This window comes from Oncorhynchus clarkii, chromosome 16 (assembly GCF_045791955.1).
Source record: "Oncorhynchus clarkii lewisi isolate Uvic-CL-2024 chromosome 16, UVic_Ocla_1.0, whole genome shotgun sequence".
NCBI classification, from domain to species: domain Eukaryota; kingdom Metazoa; phylum Chordata; class Actinopteri; order Salmoniformes; family Salmonidae; genus Oncorhynchus; species Oncorhynchus clarkii.
Genome location: NC_092162.1, coordinates 60,268,756 through 60,284,694, shown reverse-complemented (window position 1 = coordinate 60,284,694; position 15,939 = coordinate 60,268,756). Strand labels below are relative to the sequence as shown.

Genomic DNA, 15,939 nt, shown 5'->3' with positions numbered 1-15,939 from the left:
AGAATAGCCATTCTGTCATAGATATTGCCAGCTCTATACATTACATTTCCTTCTGTAATATTGTATGTTGGACTCCAGTGAGTAAACCCCAAGTTTATCAATACCAAGCTTGGCTTATCTGTCAGTACTGATGAACATACTGTAGGATCAGCTACAATTTAATAACTATAGCCAGGATCATTATCAGAAATGAACACACACTGCACCTCATCTCTTGATTAAAAAAAATGAATAGCTTGAAGACAACTAAAGTAATTTGATTTATGGGAACAATTCTTCCTTTTAATGCAATGCAGCCTCTCCGACAGGGAATGGAAGAGCCACACCTGGCATTAGAGTTGGTTGGGGCCTATTGTGGTGGCGTAATGGATACCACTGAAAGAGTCCACCTCTTTGTAGATAATTCTGTGTCTTTGTATAGGAAAGTGGGGGAAAACTTTTTGTATTTCTCTTAATTTTGTGCCCTCTGTAGTCCCCATCACATGTGACTCAATTATGTTATCCTATTTGTCCAAACGTGTAAATATAAGTTTTGTTAATAAAAACAATGTGTACTTTTAATCATTCTCATTGTGATTTATTTGTTTTAGGGATTATTCATATTTTGTGCAAATATTCTAACTGTAATCTGATGTGCAGTTGGACAGATTTAACTTGCTCTTCCAATTGATCACTGTAAACATCAATACTGACAAAACACTGGATATTGCATATGTTTTTATTGTTGTATATATAATATATTACAGCCAAAACGAGGCCATTTTAATTTGAGGGTATTTTGAGCAGGGCAAATCAACGGTTTTAACGTGGGTCAGACCTGGCATCCAACATCCAGGGAACATTTTCAGAATGTTCTCACAGCACCTATAAAATAATGTGACCTGCTCCAAGGGGTTCTAGAATCTTTCTTCATTTGTCGAAGGTAAACAAAAGCCTAAAAGGGAAACAAGGAAATTGTGTATTGTTTCTCAGTGTATTAGGGATACTATAGGATAATTGTGTCATACATATTCACAGGGGTCTCGTACTTGAGTGTGTGTCTTTCAGGACATGAATGCTCGGACACTGCCTCTGATGGTGGCTCTGCAGATGGGGCAGTGACGCAGGCTGGCAGCACAGTCGCTACACACCACCAGGTGACCACAAGGGATGAAGACAATGGAAACCCGCTTGTCCATACACACCTTACATGTCCGCTCCTCCTGCAGCTGACGCAGGAGCTCATCAGGGGTGGGGTCGCCCACTGCTGAAATACACACAGGAGTGTTGGCGTTTGTGTGCGTGTGTGGGCGTGTGTGTGTTTGTGTGAAATACACATGACCTCTGACCTTTTTCTCTGATGGGTGTCTGTGTCCTGACCCCTCCTGCACTGAGCCCATGCCTCTCCACCAGCCCTGATAGGGACAGAAAACACCAACAGTAAAGGGTGAGACATGGTTACTCACGGTAACATCATCTAAACTAATCATTTGTAAAAATCCAAATAATTTCACAGATCTTCATTGTAAAGGGTTTAAACACTGTTTCCCATGCTTGTTCAATGAACCATAAACAACATATCCAGGGTCCCTGCTCATCTGCGTGAACGTGCCTTAGGCATGCTGCAAAGAGGCATGAGGACTGCAAATGTGGCCAGGGCAATACATTGCAATGCCCGTACTATGAGATGCCTAAGACAGCGCTACATGGAGACAGGACGGACAGCTGACTGGCCTCGCAGTGGCAGACCACGTGTAACAACACCTAAACACGATCGGTACATCCGAACATCACACCTGCGGGACAGGTACAGGATGGCAACAACAACTGCCCGAGTTACACCAGGAATGCGCAATCCCTCCATCAGTGCTCAGACTGTCCGCAATAAGAGGCTGGACTGAGGGCTTGTAGGCCTGTTGTAAGGCAGGTCCTCACCAGACATCACTGGCAACAACGTTGCCTATGGGCACAAACCCACCATCGCTGGACCAGACAGGACTGACAAAAAGTGCTCTTCACTGACGAGTCGTGATTTTGTCTCACCAGGGGTGATGGTCGGATTTGCGTTTATCGTCAAAGGAATGAGCGTTACACCGAGGCCTGTACTCTGGAGCGGGATCAATTTGGAGGTGGAGGGTCCGTCATGGTCTGGGGCGGTGTGTCACAGTATCATCAGACTGAACTTGTTGTCATTGCAGGCAATCTCAATGCTGTGCGTTACAGGGAAGACATCCTCCTCACTCATGTGGTACCCTTCCTGCAGGCTCATCCTGACATGATCCTCCAGCATGACAATGCCACCAGCCATACCTCTTGTTCTGTGCGTGATTTCCTGCAAGACAGGAATGTCAGTGTTCTGCCATGGGCAGCGAAGAGCCCGGATCTCAGAATGGTGCACGTCTGGGACCTGTTGGATCGGAGGGTGAGGGCTAGGGCCATTCCCCCCGGAAATGTCCAGGAACTTGCAGGTCCTTGGTGGAAGAGTGGTGTAACATCTCACAGCAAGAATTGGCAAATTTGGTGCAGTCCATGAGGAGGGGATGCACTGCATTACTTAATGCAGCTGGTGGCCACACCAGATACTGTTACTTATGATTTTGCCCCCCCCCCCCCCCCCCCACACACACACACACACACACACACGTTATTTAATTGTGGAACTTGTTCAGTTTATGTCTCAGTTGTTGAATCTTGTTATGTTCATACAAATATTTACACATGTTAAGTTTGCTGAAAATAAACGCAGTTGACATTGAGAAGACGCTTCTTTTTTTGCTGAGTTTATTTACATGTTTAACAAGTCTCCATTTGTTGTTTCTCAGTGTCAATCCAGTCATTTCAGATGAACTAGAATATCAAAAGGGTTGTGTTAAAATATGAACGTGGTCAACATCAGAGTTAAAGATACCAACGTTGGTCCAGCAGGCTATTTTTAGGACTCCCCCAGGGGTCAAAGTGTAATTAGAGCCCTGTAGGTTGTAAGTTCAAGTAATGTGAGCCCTTAGCCTTTACCTAGCCCATAACAATAACAATCCGCTGGTCCCTACCTCCAAACAAGTAACTATGGGTAGAGGCAGTGGGTTCTGTCAGACAAGGCAAATGTTTAGGAATTGACCCCTGTGAGCTGTACCCAGGCACGTGCTGCTACTATACTATCACCCTGGTAGTGGATGAAGTGAATCCCCTCCCCTTACAGTGTTAAGTGCTTTGAACATCAGAAAAGTTCTATGTAAATCCAAGCCATTATCATTAATATAATCACCATTCTTACTCTGACCTCTGCTCTGCGGCCTCCTGGTCCGGTCCTCCTCCTCAGCTGCCAGTATGTCAGTGACCAGGCCAGACACGGAGGTGTAGTGCTGGCCATTCAGCAGGTACTTCGTCTGGACCAGACCCTCCACCAGGCCAGCCTCAAACCCCATCTGGAGCACGGTCTGGACCACAGGAGACAACATGGCTGAGGGTACGCCCAGACCACCCACCACATCTGACAGAGGGGAGGACAGGGAGGGACAGGGAGAGAGAAAAAACAAAACAGGTATTAGTTGGGAAAGAGACGGTTATATAGAGTTTCACTGAAAACCAACAGCACTGCATTTTTTATTCAGCGTTACCAAGACGATGTGTCTCTCCTTGAGACATGGAAAACCAGACTTTTTTCCTCTCTTGTATTCAGTACAACTAAAAAAAGATGAATAGCAGATTCAGCAACAGTATGTGATGCTATTGTGCTAGCATTTTATAATTTGATAAATGCAGTACCCCAGGGTGTGGGAGTGGAGAGAGCAGTACCCCAGGGTGTGGGAGTGGAGAGAGCAGTACCCCAGGGTGTGGGAGTGGAGAGAGCAGTACCCCAGGGTGTGGGAGTGGAGAGAGCAGTACCCCAGGGTGTGGGAGTGGAGAGAGCAGTACCCCAGGGTGTGGGAGTGGGCAAACAAGAGGCAACCAAAAGCCCCGCATCACCTCTCTGACACACATTAAACCACAGAAACAAATTGAGGTCTGATAAATACAGAGAAAAGCACCACTAAGGGATACATCTGTTTCTCTGACTGTCCTCTAAAACAGCTGAAACGGACAGTATTTGTAATTCTCTCGCTACACACACACACGTTTAAGTGCCCACTTATGTAATACATCCTCTTAGTCTGTATCCAGGGGAAAGCAGCGTATTGGTTTCCAAGGCAATCCATATTTATTGTGTTTGTTCAGCACAGGTTAACACGTGGGGCGGATCACCCATTGATGCCATTTAGGGAGGCGGGGGTCAAGAGAATGAAGTGGATGTAATATAAGTTTCAATGTTTTCATTTGTATCCTGGGACTCACCATTTTCTGAGTTGATTTCTCTGGACACCGGAGTCTGTGATACACCCTGCAAAACAAATCAACACTGGGGATCTATTCTGTGAGTTCTCTAACACACTGTAGTGACCACAACAGTTATGTTGGCACACTGCAAATATACAAATGATCCTGGCTTTTGGTATGACAGTGGAGGACAGTAAAGCACAACAGTGAAGGATGAATGTTAGGGATTAAGGTACTTACCACAGTCTCTATATTGAAGTGAGTATCCTGGATGTTGCTGACGTAGTCTCGCCCTCTCGTCTGGATCAGGAAGTCACATCTGAGGAATGAAAGAGAAAGTTGACACAGCAGAACCGTGGACACAGGGTCAAAGGCATTACATTTTGCATTTTGACAGTTTGTGTGTTACCGTGGGAACCACTTGGCGTGCTCCTGCCAGGGGTCATCTCCAGGTTCCCAGTTCCTCAGCCCTCCATCACAGTAGAAACATTTCACGTTGTCACCGTGTCCTAGGAGGAGGGACATAATATTTTGTCTATCATAGCACTTCTGACCAAGACTTTACATGAAGATTAGACACACTAAAAAAACACACACATGCATACAGTACACACAGACAGCAAGCAGTGTGTGTTTGCCGTCCGTGTACACACACACACACAGGCAAATGTAGGTATAGGCGACAATGGCAGCCGACCGGGGCGGCATCTTGTTGGGGACAGCACGGGGCGCCCACACAAACAAAATTGGAATGCTGACATTTGCAGGATCGGTTTTCTATCGCTCATTTGCATTATCATGTCACCGTGTGGGACTGTGAGTCAAATAGCCTTGTCGGAGAGGGGGCCTTGATTCTAGTTTGTGACATAGGCAGGCTACTACCTGGGAAGGTCTTTTGTATATATTTGTATAGTTTAAAATGTTATGATTATTTATTTGTATTGTTCCAAATATCTGAATAAAAATGACAGTTAGTGCAGAATGGTACTTTGTTTTGGCGGGGGCGCTGAAGGGGGGGGTCGCCCAGGGAGCCATACAAGCTAGAACCGCCACTGCACACACAATGACACAAATGATCACATTAATACACACAGGCAGACACCCCAACATTCCTGCTGTGAGAATGTGGATTGTGTTATTAAATTTCCAAAACTGAATTTCAAACAAAGGAAAAGTTGTTTCTGATTCGCTCTCATAGTCGTTTTATGTTCTAAGATTTAATGAACACAACAGTCTAACCATAACAGTGATGTTTTCCTTTACGCAGTCCGAGTCCTGTCCAGCTTTTTCTGTCTACAAACACATGACTCAGCGTGTCTATTGTCCCACACACAAAGACTGGAACCTGCTATTTCTGAATATCCAATTGCCAATTTCGAATTGCCAAGGCGTGCGTAATTTTGTCCAATAGCTTCACTAAACATGGGAACTAAAAGAAAGAAGCAAGTTATAAAATGTTCCCAACATAATTTAGAAAAGTGGAAAAACCAACACACACTGATGTCACAATAGGATTTATCTCTCACCATCAACAAATACTATTGCGCACCTGTGTAGAAGAATCCTGCCCTCGACAGAACATCGGGCTGGGCCGCCGCACCGGTGGGCCAGTTGTGGAAGGTGGTGAGACGGGATTCCTCTGACTCCATCTCGGGGTAAACAGCCTGCCCGGCCGCCCCCTGGTCGTCCACAGTCATCCTCTGGAGCTGGCTCAACAGCTGACCGTCCACGGAGTCAGAAGGGGACCCGGGGACGACATACAGTGGGATATTCCCAACGGCTCTACCCATTACCAAACTACAAGTGGGGAAGTGTCTCTTGTGTTCGACGATCGGACTGTCCCCATGGACCCAATACCTCAGGATCCCTCCACAACAGAAGCACTTGACCTTATCATCGGGCTCCAGAAAAAAGAAGCCCGCTCTGGCTAGGTTGGTCGCGGTGACCGGTGCATCACCCGGCCAGTTTTCAAAAGTTCGAAGCCTCTCCTCCTCGCCTCGCATCTGGGGCGTCTCCAGAATATACATAATCTCGCTCCTGTCATCCGTCATGCTGGGGGTTGTGGTCTCTTCTTTTTCCTTCGGTCCTGTGGCAGTCATCCCTGTTCCGTTCCATAGTGGACTGTGCAGATGGGAGCGCGAAGCGCGCAGTGCTGAACATATATTCCCTGCAGCTGTAAGCACGGCTTGCGCAGTAGCCCACATCAGGCAGCGTTCCAGAACTCACTCACTAGATGCCAGAAGGTAGTCCCATGGGGTCAAAACATAGAGATAGATAGAGGAACCATGTTTATATCCGTGACAGCATAGGTAGCGCCATTGAGGCTACAACCGATAAGAATCCCCACACAGTTGACTAGTTTAACCACTTTAACATTTCGGAAGCCCTCTATGGCGCTGCCCATGCTATATTGGCCTTTTGGTCAATAGAGGCCTCTGTCATTCTCTTTTCCAGACTGTTTGACGGGGATGGCCTATCACCAAGAGAAGAACAGTGCGTTAGTGAGACGTGTCCAACCCGGAATCCACCAAGTTTAATTTGCTATACCTACACATTAAATAATGTATATTTATTGCTGCAGATTTTGCACAATGATCGCGACTGTAACCAGTCTCACAATGAACACTAAACAAAAATATAAATGCAACATGTAAAGTGTTGGTCCAATGTTTCATGAGCTGAAATAAAAGATCCCAGAAAAGTTCTACATACACAAAAAGCATATTTCTCTCAATTGTTTTGCACAAATTTGTTTACATCCCTGTTAGTGCGCATTTCTACTTTGTCAAGACAATACACCTGACAGGTGTGGCATATCAAGAAGCTTATTAAACAGCATGATCATTACACAGGTGCACCTTGTGCAGGGGACATTAAAAGGTCCAACCAGCCTCACAACCGCAGACCACTTGTAACCACGCCTGCCCAGGACCTCCACATCTGTCTTCTTCACATCTGTCTTCTTCACCTGCGGGATTGACTGAGACCATCCACCCAGACAGCTGTTGAAACTGTGGTTTTGCACAACCAAAGAATTGCTGCACAAACTGTCAGAATCAGTCTTAGGGATGCTCATCTGCGTGCTCGTCGTCCTCACCAGGGTCTTGACCTGACTGCAGTTTGGCGTTGTAAGCGACTTCAGTTGGCAAATGCTCACCTTCGATGGCCACTGGTAAGCTGGAGAAGTGTGCTCTTCACAGTGAATCCCGGTTTCAACTGTACCGGGCAGATGGCAGACAGCATGTATGGCGTTGTGTGGATGAGTGGTTTGCTGATGTCAACGTTGTGAACAGAGTGCCAGTGGCAGAGTGGCAGTGAGGTTATGGGATGGGCAGGCATAAGCTATGGACAATGAATACAATTGCATTTTATCGATGGTCATTTGAATGCACAGAGATACCTTGATGAGATCCCGTGGTCCATTGTCGTGCCATTTATCCACCTCATGTTTCAGCATGATGCACAGCCCCATGTCACAAGGATCTGTAAACAATTCCTGGAAGCTGAACATTTCCCCATTTTTTCATGGCCTAAATACTCACCAGACAAGTCAGCTATTGAGCATGTTTGGGATCCTCTGGATCGACATGTACGACAGCGTGTTCCAGTTCCCGACATTATCCAGCAACTTCACACAGCCATTGAAGAGGAGTGAGACAACATTCCACAGGCCACAATCAACAGCCTGATTGTCACGTTCTGACCATCGTTCGTGTGTGTTTTCCTTGTTTTAGTGTTGGTCAGGACGTGAACTGGGTGGGCATTCTATGTTGGATGTCTTGTTTGTCTATTTCTATGTCTGGCCTGATATGGTTCTCAATCAGAGGCAGGTGTTAGTCATTGTCTCTGATTGGGAACCATATTTAGGTAGCCTGGGTTTCACTGTGTGTTTGTGGGTGATTGTCCTTAGTGTTAGTTTGCACCAGTTTAGGCTGTTTCGGTTTTCATTACGTTTATTATTTTGCACTGTTTGTATTTAGATTCGTGTTGCTATAGTCACAATAAACATGGATCGTAATCTACACGCCGCATTTTGGTCCGACTCTCCTTCTCATCAAGAAAACCGTTACAGAATCACCCACCACAAAAGGACCAAGCAGCGTGTCAACAGGCAGGAGCAGCGCGAGGAGACGCGCAATAAGGATTTCTGGACATGGGAGGAAATCCTCGACGGGAGAGGACCCTGGGCTAAACCAGGGGAGTGTAGCCGCCCAAAGGTGCAGCAGGAGAAGAGGCAACAGGAGCAGCCCAAAGAGGAGGTATGGACATGGGAGGACGAATTAGAAGGAAGAGGACCCTGGGCTCAGCCAGGAGAATATCGCCGCCCCAAAGAAGAACTGGAGGCGGCGAAAGCTGAGAGGCGCAGATATGAGGAGGCAGCACGACGTAGCGGATGGAAGCCTGAGAGGCAGCCCCAAAAATTTCTTGGGGGGGGGCTAACAGGGAGTATGGCTACGCCAGGTAGGAGACCTGGGCAGACTCCCTGTGCTTACCGGGGGGCTAGAGAGACCGGACAGGCACCGTGTTATGCAGTGGTGCGCACGGTGTCTCCAGTGCGGGTGCATAGCCCGGTGCGGTATATTCCAGCTCCGCGTGTCGGCCGGGCTAGATTGAGCGTCGAGCCTAATGCCATGAAGCCGGCTCTACGCAGCTGGTCCCCAGTGCGTCTCCTTGGGCCGGATTACATGGCACCAGCCTTGCGCTCGGTGTCTCCGGTTCGCCTGCATAGCCCAGTGCGGGCTATTCCACCTCGCCGCACTGGCAGGGCGACCGTGAGCATTCAACCAGGTAAGGTTGGGCAGGCTCGGTGCTCAAGAGCTCCAGTGCGCCTGCACGGTCCGGTTTTTCCAGTACCACCTCCACACCCCAGCCCTCCGGTAGCAGCTCCCCGCACCAGGCTTCCTGTGCGTGTCCTCGGCCCAGTACCACCAGTGCCAGCACCACGCATTAGGCCTACAGTGCGCCTCGCCTGTCCAGCGCTGCCAGAGCCTTCCTCCTCTCCAGCGCTGTCGGAGTCTCCCGCCTGTTTAGCGCTGTTAGAGCCTTCCTTCTCTACAGCGCTGCCGGAGTCTCCCGCCTGTTCAGAACTGCCAGTCTGCAAGGAGCTGCCAGTCTGCAAGGAGCTGCCAGTCTGCAAGGAGCTGCCAGTCTGCAAGGAGCTGCCAGTCTGCAAGGAGCTGCCAGTCTGCATAGAGCTGCCAGTCTGCAAGGAGCTGCCAGTCTGCAAGGAGCCGCCAGAGCTGCCTGTCTGCAGGATGCCGCCAAAGCTGCCAGTCTGCAAGGAGCCGCCAGAGCTGCCAGTCTGCAAGGAGCCGCCAGAGCTGCCAGTTAGCATGGAGCAGCCAGGGCCGCCAGTCAGCATGGAGCAGCCAGGGCCGCCAGTCAGCATGGAGCAGCCAGGGCCGCCAGTCAGCATGGAGCAGCCAGGGCCGCCAGTCAGCATGGAGCAGCCAGGGCCGCCAGTCAGCATGGAGCAGCCAGGGCCGCCAGTCAGCATGGAGCAGTCAGTCAGCATGGAGCAGCCAGAGCAGCCAGTCAGCATGGAGCAGCCAGAGCTGCCAGTCAGCATGGAGCAGCCAGTCAGCATGGAGCAGCCAGAGCTGCCAGTCAGCATGGAGCAGCCAGTCAGCATGGAGCAGCCAGAGCTGCCAGTCATCATGGAGCAGCCAGTCAGCATGGAGCAGCCAGAGCAGCCAGTCGACCAGACTCTTCCAGATCTGCCAGTCGACCAGAATCTTCCAGATCTGCCAGTCGACCAGACTCTTCCAGATCTGCCAGTCGACCAGACTCTTCCAGATCTGCCAGTCGACCAGACTCTTCCAGATCTGCCAGTCGACCAGACTCTTCCAGATCTGCCAGTCGACCAGACTCTTCCAGATCTGCCAGTCGACCAGACTCTTCCAGATCTGCCAGTCGACCAGACTCTTCCAGATCTGCCAGTCGACCAGACTCTTCCAGATCTGCCAGTCGACCAGACTCTTCCAGATCTGCCAGTCGACCAGACTCTTCCAGATCTGCCAGTCGACCAGACTCTTCCAGATCCGCCAGTCGACCAGACTCTTCCAGATCCGCCAGTCGACCAGACTCTTCCAGATCCGCCAGTCGACCAGACTCTTTCAGATCCGCCAGTCGACCAGACTCTTTCAGATCCGCCAGTCGACCAGACTCTTCCAGATCCGCCAGTCGACCAGACTCTTCCAGATCCGCCAGTCGACCAGACTCTTCCAGATCCGCCAGTCGACCAGACTCTTCCAGATCCGCCAGTCGACCAGACTCTTCCAGATCCGCCAGTCGACCAGACTCTTCCAGATCCGCCAGTCGACCAGACTCTTCCAGATCCGCCAGTCGACCAGACTCTTCCGGAACCGCCAGCCGACCAGACTCTTCCGGAACCGCCAGCCGACCAGACTCTTCCGGAACCGCCAGCCAGCCAGGATCTGCCGGATCCAACCACCTGCCTGAGCTTCCTCTCAGTGCTGAGCTTCCTCTCAGTGCTGAGCTTCCTCTCAGTGCTGAGCTTCCTCTCAGTGCTGAGCTACCCATCAGTCCCGAGCTACCTCTGTCCCGAGCTGCCCCTCTGTCCCGAGCGGTCTTTAAGGAGGGTAACCTATCTAGGGACGCTAAGGAGGTGGACTAAAACTGTTATGGAGTGGGGTCCACGTCCAGCGCCAGAGCCGCCACCGCGGACAGATGCCCACCCACACCCTCCCCCATAGGTTTAAGTTGTGCGTCCGGAGTCCGCACCTTGGAGGGGGGGTACTGTCACGTTCTAATCATCGTTCGTGTGTGTTTTCCTTGTTTTAGTGTTGGTCAGGACGTGAACTGGGTGGGCATTCTATGTTGGATGTCTTGTTTGTCTATTTCTATGTCTGGCCTGATATGGTTCTCAATCAGAGGCAGGTGTTAGTCATTGTCTCTGATTGGGAACCATATTTAGGTAGCCTGGGTTTCACTGTGTGTTTGTGGGTGATTGTCCTTAGTGTTAGTTTGCACCAGTTTAGGCTGTTTCGGTTTTCATTACGTTTATTATTTTGCACTGTTTGTATTTAGATTCGTGTTGCTATAGTCACAATAAACATGGATCGTAATCTACACGCCGCATTTTGGTCCGACTCTCCTTCTCATCAAGAAAACCGTTACACTGATCCTCTCTATGTGAAGGAGATGTGTAGCATTGCATGACTCAACTGATGGTCCCACCAGATACTGACTGGTTTTCTGATCCACACCTCTACCTTTTTTAAGGTATCAAACCAATACCAACTGTACATACCTTTGTGTGCCTCCTCATCAGTATACCTGCAGGCAAACTCACACACAAAACTGAGCCGTTCAGCCATCTGTGCCCAACTACTGATTGTCAATGTGTTCCCTTACTGCCTTAGAGAGAGGAGACAAGGGAAAGGGAAACTATAAGTAGAAGACCAATGAGCCTTCTTCAAGGAGGTGGTTAAGGCATATTAGGCCTATACTTTAATAGAAAATATATCCAGGATGTATAGCCGGGGTCACTGTAACCCCCCAGATTTTTGTTGTTAGAGACTTAGGCATAAAGCTCATGATCTTTATTTCTACAGTTTGCATAGCTCATGATGGAATTTCAGTAAGCATTTCACTGTAAGGTCTACCTACACCTGTTGTATTTAGACATAACATTTGATTTGAATGATAAACATCTTCCCTGGCCTTGCCTACATGTCTTACACATCCAATGTAAATCGGTTAGGCAAGGGGTTTTATCTGGATAGCCTAATATTTATTTCGGCATGATTTAGCCCTAGGAAAAATATTGTCTTTGTAGCCTTTAGTATAGGCCTAAATCCCTGTGTCTGAATGGGACTTCTACATGTCTGGTGTCTCACAACAACAGCAACATTTAACTGTTTATTGAAATTACTGCCCCTCATTGTTCCATGCATCGTACCTGTTTTGCATAAACTTCCCATAAACTGTCACTAGACTCATTCTAACCTGCCAACACTGGTCCACCAGGCAGGGCCACTCACTTTTTTTGTTTTGTTTTTGTTTTTGTGTTTGATTATTTTGTATTTTTTAAATAACAACAAATCAATACAGAAAGTACATGAGGGAACACAAGTACATACAGACTACATACACTGGACAATTGAGCTGGGGGCACAATATCACAATACAATTACACAAGGACCTTAAGGGACATACATACATTTACAATTCTAACAGCTTTTTTGTTAGTTGAGTATTTAACTGTCTTAAAATACAGTTCAATTTATTTTCGTGTATATGAAATTTGGCCAAAAGAATAATGAAATTAATTACATAAAAAGGTTTCAGCTTATTTCTATTGTATGTAAAGAACCCAAGCAGTACATCTCTCCACAATAGTGTAATTTCTTCATAAATGTGTTCAATTATAAATCTACTGATGTCTTGCCACGGTTTTCTTACATGAATACAATGCCAAAAAAGATGCAACACTGTTTCTGGGTGGTCATTACAAAAGGAGCAATTTGAGTTGATGTTTTCCTTAAACTTCTTCATATAGTGGTTGGCAGGATAATATTTATGAATAATTTTAAAGGAAACTTCCTTAATTTTGTTAACAAGTAGGTATGTGTGTGGCAACATCCAAACTTTTTTCCAACAGATATTATCAATAAATCCATACAACAACAATACAACATCCTGCTGAAACAAGGTTCGTATCGCTCTGTTGTTGAATGGACCAAAAGAGAAACAAATCTGTCCTACTGATGTGTCAACAGGGTCAATAGAAGGTAGGCTCTGAGAGTCTTGACACGTTCCTGAATAACAGAGCAACACCTGAGGGAATGGCGTCTAAAACAATTGCAAAATCTTTAGGTGTTACAGGGACCTTGTAAAGTGATAAGAATTCCTTATAACTGAGTAAAAGACCCTCTGCATTTACCAGTTGGCTCACCAATAGGATATTATTTCGGAACCAATATTCTAAAAACAAAGAAGTATTTTTATACAATATATCCCGATTATTCCATATATAATATCTGTGTGGAGAAAAATTGTGTTTATAAATTAAGGACCATGACAAGAAAACCTGCCGATGAAAAGCAGAAAGTTTCACTGGAATTTTGTCAATAATATAATTACAAAACAACATGAAGTTAAGGCCACCAAAAGTAGAGAAGACATGATGAGGAATAACATTCCAGATAGAAGTGGGTCTTCTTAGGAATGATTTTATCCAATTGATCTTAAAAGTATTATATAAAGTAGTAAAGTCCAGAAAGTCCACCATTCTCATAAGTGTTCATTACAACAGTTTTCCTAATGTAATGGGTATGATTTCTCCACAGAAAGTTGAAAAGCATCTGGTCTATCTCCTTGCTTATTTTACTGTCAAGATATAAAGATAGTACACCATATGTTAGTCTAGAGATACCTTCGTCTTTGGTTATTAGGTCTCTACCTTTTAAAGATACGTCCCTTTGTAGCCATTGATTTAGCTTCTTCTGGGTTTTTTAAATAAGAGGGTTCAAATTTAGTAAGCCTCTAGACTTCTGATCCTTAGTAATGGTTATGCCTAAATATGTAAGTTCTTCTTTCACTGGAATACCATAATATGAAGGTGTCACACAATCTTTGACAGCTATGAGTTCACATTTATTAATGTTATGGTATAGACCAGACCTTTGGGAAAGGATTGTATCACATTGATCGATATGGGAATTTGGTTAGCGTCTTTCAGAAAAAGTGTAGTATCATCAGCCAGCTGGCTTATAATAATTTCTTTACCAGCTATGGAAATACCTTGTACTTCTATTATTGAAAGAATTTGCAAGAAGTTGGGTGATTAATAAAAACAGGTACGGGGAGATAGGACAACCTTGCCTAATTCCTCTCTTTAACTCAAATCTAGGTGAGGTGCCACATTTCAATTTAATAGAGCTGTTACCATTTGCATAGGGAGTCTTAATATCCTTGCAGAAAAAAATCCCCAAAGCCAAGTCTCTCAAGGGAGTGGAAGAGAAACTGATGCTCTACCTTGTCAAATGCTTTATAAAAATCAAAAAAATAATATGAAGCTATCCTCAGTTAGTAGGTCTGAGTAGTCAAGTATGTCTAATACTAGTCTGACATTGTTAGAAATATGTCTGTTCCTCATGAAGCCAGACTGTGTTTCATCAATGATTGCATCCAGGACTTCTTTAATTATTTTTGCAAGTAGTAAGGCTAATATCTTATAGTCATTATTAAGAAGACAAATTGGACGCCAGTTATCGATGAGCAGCACTTCATTTTTAGGCTTAGGTATCAGTGTTATTAACCCCTGACTCATTGTAGGAGGGAGAACATTGTTTATAATACTCTCTAAAAGACTTCAAATAGGAATAGGCTACATGTTCAGAAAATAATTTGTAAAATTCTGATGTAATTCCATCAACACCTGGTGATTTATTGTTCTTTAGATGTTTGATAGACTCTATAATCTCTTCAACTTTGATGGGTTCATCGCACTGTTTAGATTCTATATCACTGTAGAGTGAACATTATTCAGTGAGTTAAAAAACATATATGTGGATTCCTGACAGTACGTAGAGCTATATCATTTTCTGTAAAAAAAATTGCTACAGTATTTAGCAATTAATTTTTGGTCATCTGTAATAACACCATCAATGTTTAATTTATGGATAGTGTTATTTTTAGAGTGAAATGTCTCGAGTCTAAAGAAATAGGATGAATTCTGTTCTCCCTCCTCAATCCATTTTTTCCTAGATCTAATAAAGGCTCCTTCTGCTTTTAATTTATATATATTATCCAGTTTATTTTGTAACTCAATTAGTTCCATCTTCTCCTCCCCCGAGAGGTTGGCTGAGGACCTCTGAGAAAGAGAAGTTATCTTAATGATCACCTTTTCCTCCTCAGCTCTTCTGGTCTTAGCAAGATTACTACCATATTTTCTAAGGTATTTAGACACCTCAAATTTAAAGAGCTCCCAGTTCTTGCAATAATATTTTTCTTCACAAGCCCTTTCCCAAAAGTGTGAGAGCAGATCTTTAACCTCAAATTTAACTATATCATTATTTAATAATGAGCTATTTAGCTTCCAGTAGGATGCTCTGCCAAGGTTAGTATCAGGGGTAAATATTTTGATATCAATGTAAATGACCCTATGGTCTGTGAGGGGAGAAGTACAAATATTTGTAGTAACACACTCACTATCAATACATTTGGATATAAGACAACAATCTATTCTGGATTGTCTGGAACCTGTTTTGTTACTCCAAGTGATCTGTCGGCCGGAAACCTCTCTCTCAAACTTTTCCATAAAAAGTATTAAACCCAAATTCTGATTGGTTGGTCTACCTGGGGGCCATCTATCAGTTGAATTGTCTATAGTAATGTTAAAGACCCCTCCTATCAATAATAACGAATTGGGAAATGTAGATAACCAATGAAGTATATGTTTCTCTATAGATTCAAGCAGTTCATCATTCTCATGTTTGGTGTTGTACCCGTAGAAGTTTACAGTAATGAGTAACTGTAACTGATCACAAGTAAAGTGACCAAAAGGGTCACATTCCGAGTGTAGAATATTACCACCAAAGGTATTTTTCATTGTAGTGACACCAGCGGAGCGTTCAGATCCATGGGAAAGCCACATATCGTTGCCCCACTGTGTGCAGGGCC

General features: G+C 45.6%; 1 protein-coding gene across 7 annotated transcripts; it reads right to left on the bottom strand.

Annotated features, from left to right (window-relative positions):
- Positions 1-745: 745 nt before the first annotated feature.
- On the bottom strand, positions 746-6,494 carry LOC139367736 (baculoviral IAP repeat-containing protein 7-like). 7 transcript variants are annotated; one of them, XM_071106055.1, is made up of 8 exons: positions 5,840-6,437; positions 4,700-4,799; positions 4,531-4,609; positions 4,309-4,354; positions 3,242-3,466; positions 1,329-1,394; positions 1,185-1,246; positions 746-934 (listed from the first exon to the last, which is right to left on the bottom strand). In XM_071106055.1, the coding sequence occupies exons 1-8, from the start codon at positions 6,387-6,389 to the stop codon at positions 845-847; spliced, it is 1,218 nt and encodes a 405-aa protein (XP_070962156.1). In that variant the 5' UTR covers positions 6,390-6,437; the 3' UTR covers positions 746-844. The 7 variants fall into 7 exon arrangements, with proteins under 7 accessions (XP_070962156.1, XP_070962149.1, XP_070962152.1 ...); XM_071106048.1 differs by having other exon boundaries at positions 852-934; positions 1,029-1,246; positions 3,251-3,466; positions 5,840-6,494; XM_071106051.1 differs by having other exon boundaries at positions 852-934; positions 1,029-1,243; positions 3,251-3,466; positions 5,840-6,436.
- Positions 6,495-15,939: the final 9,445 nt, after the last annotated feature.

Coding starts and splice junctions, on each gene's coding strand:
- LOC139367736 (XM_071106048.1), bottom strand. CDS start 6,494: ATGTGGGCTACTGCGCAAGCCGTGCTTACAGCTGCAGGGAATATATGT. Junction 4,800..5,839: donor GGCAGGATTCTTCTACACAG/GTGCGCAATAGT, acceptor CCCTCCTCCTAG/GACACGGTGACAACGTGAAA. Junction 3,467..4,308: donor AGAAATCAACTCAGAAAATG/GTGAGTCCCAGG, acceptor CCCCTCTGTCAG/ATGTGGTGGGTGGTCTGGGC.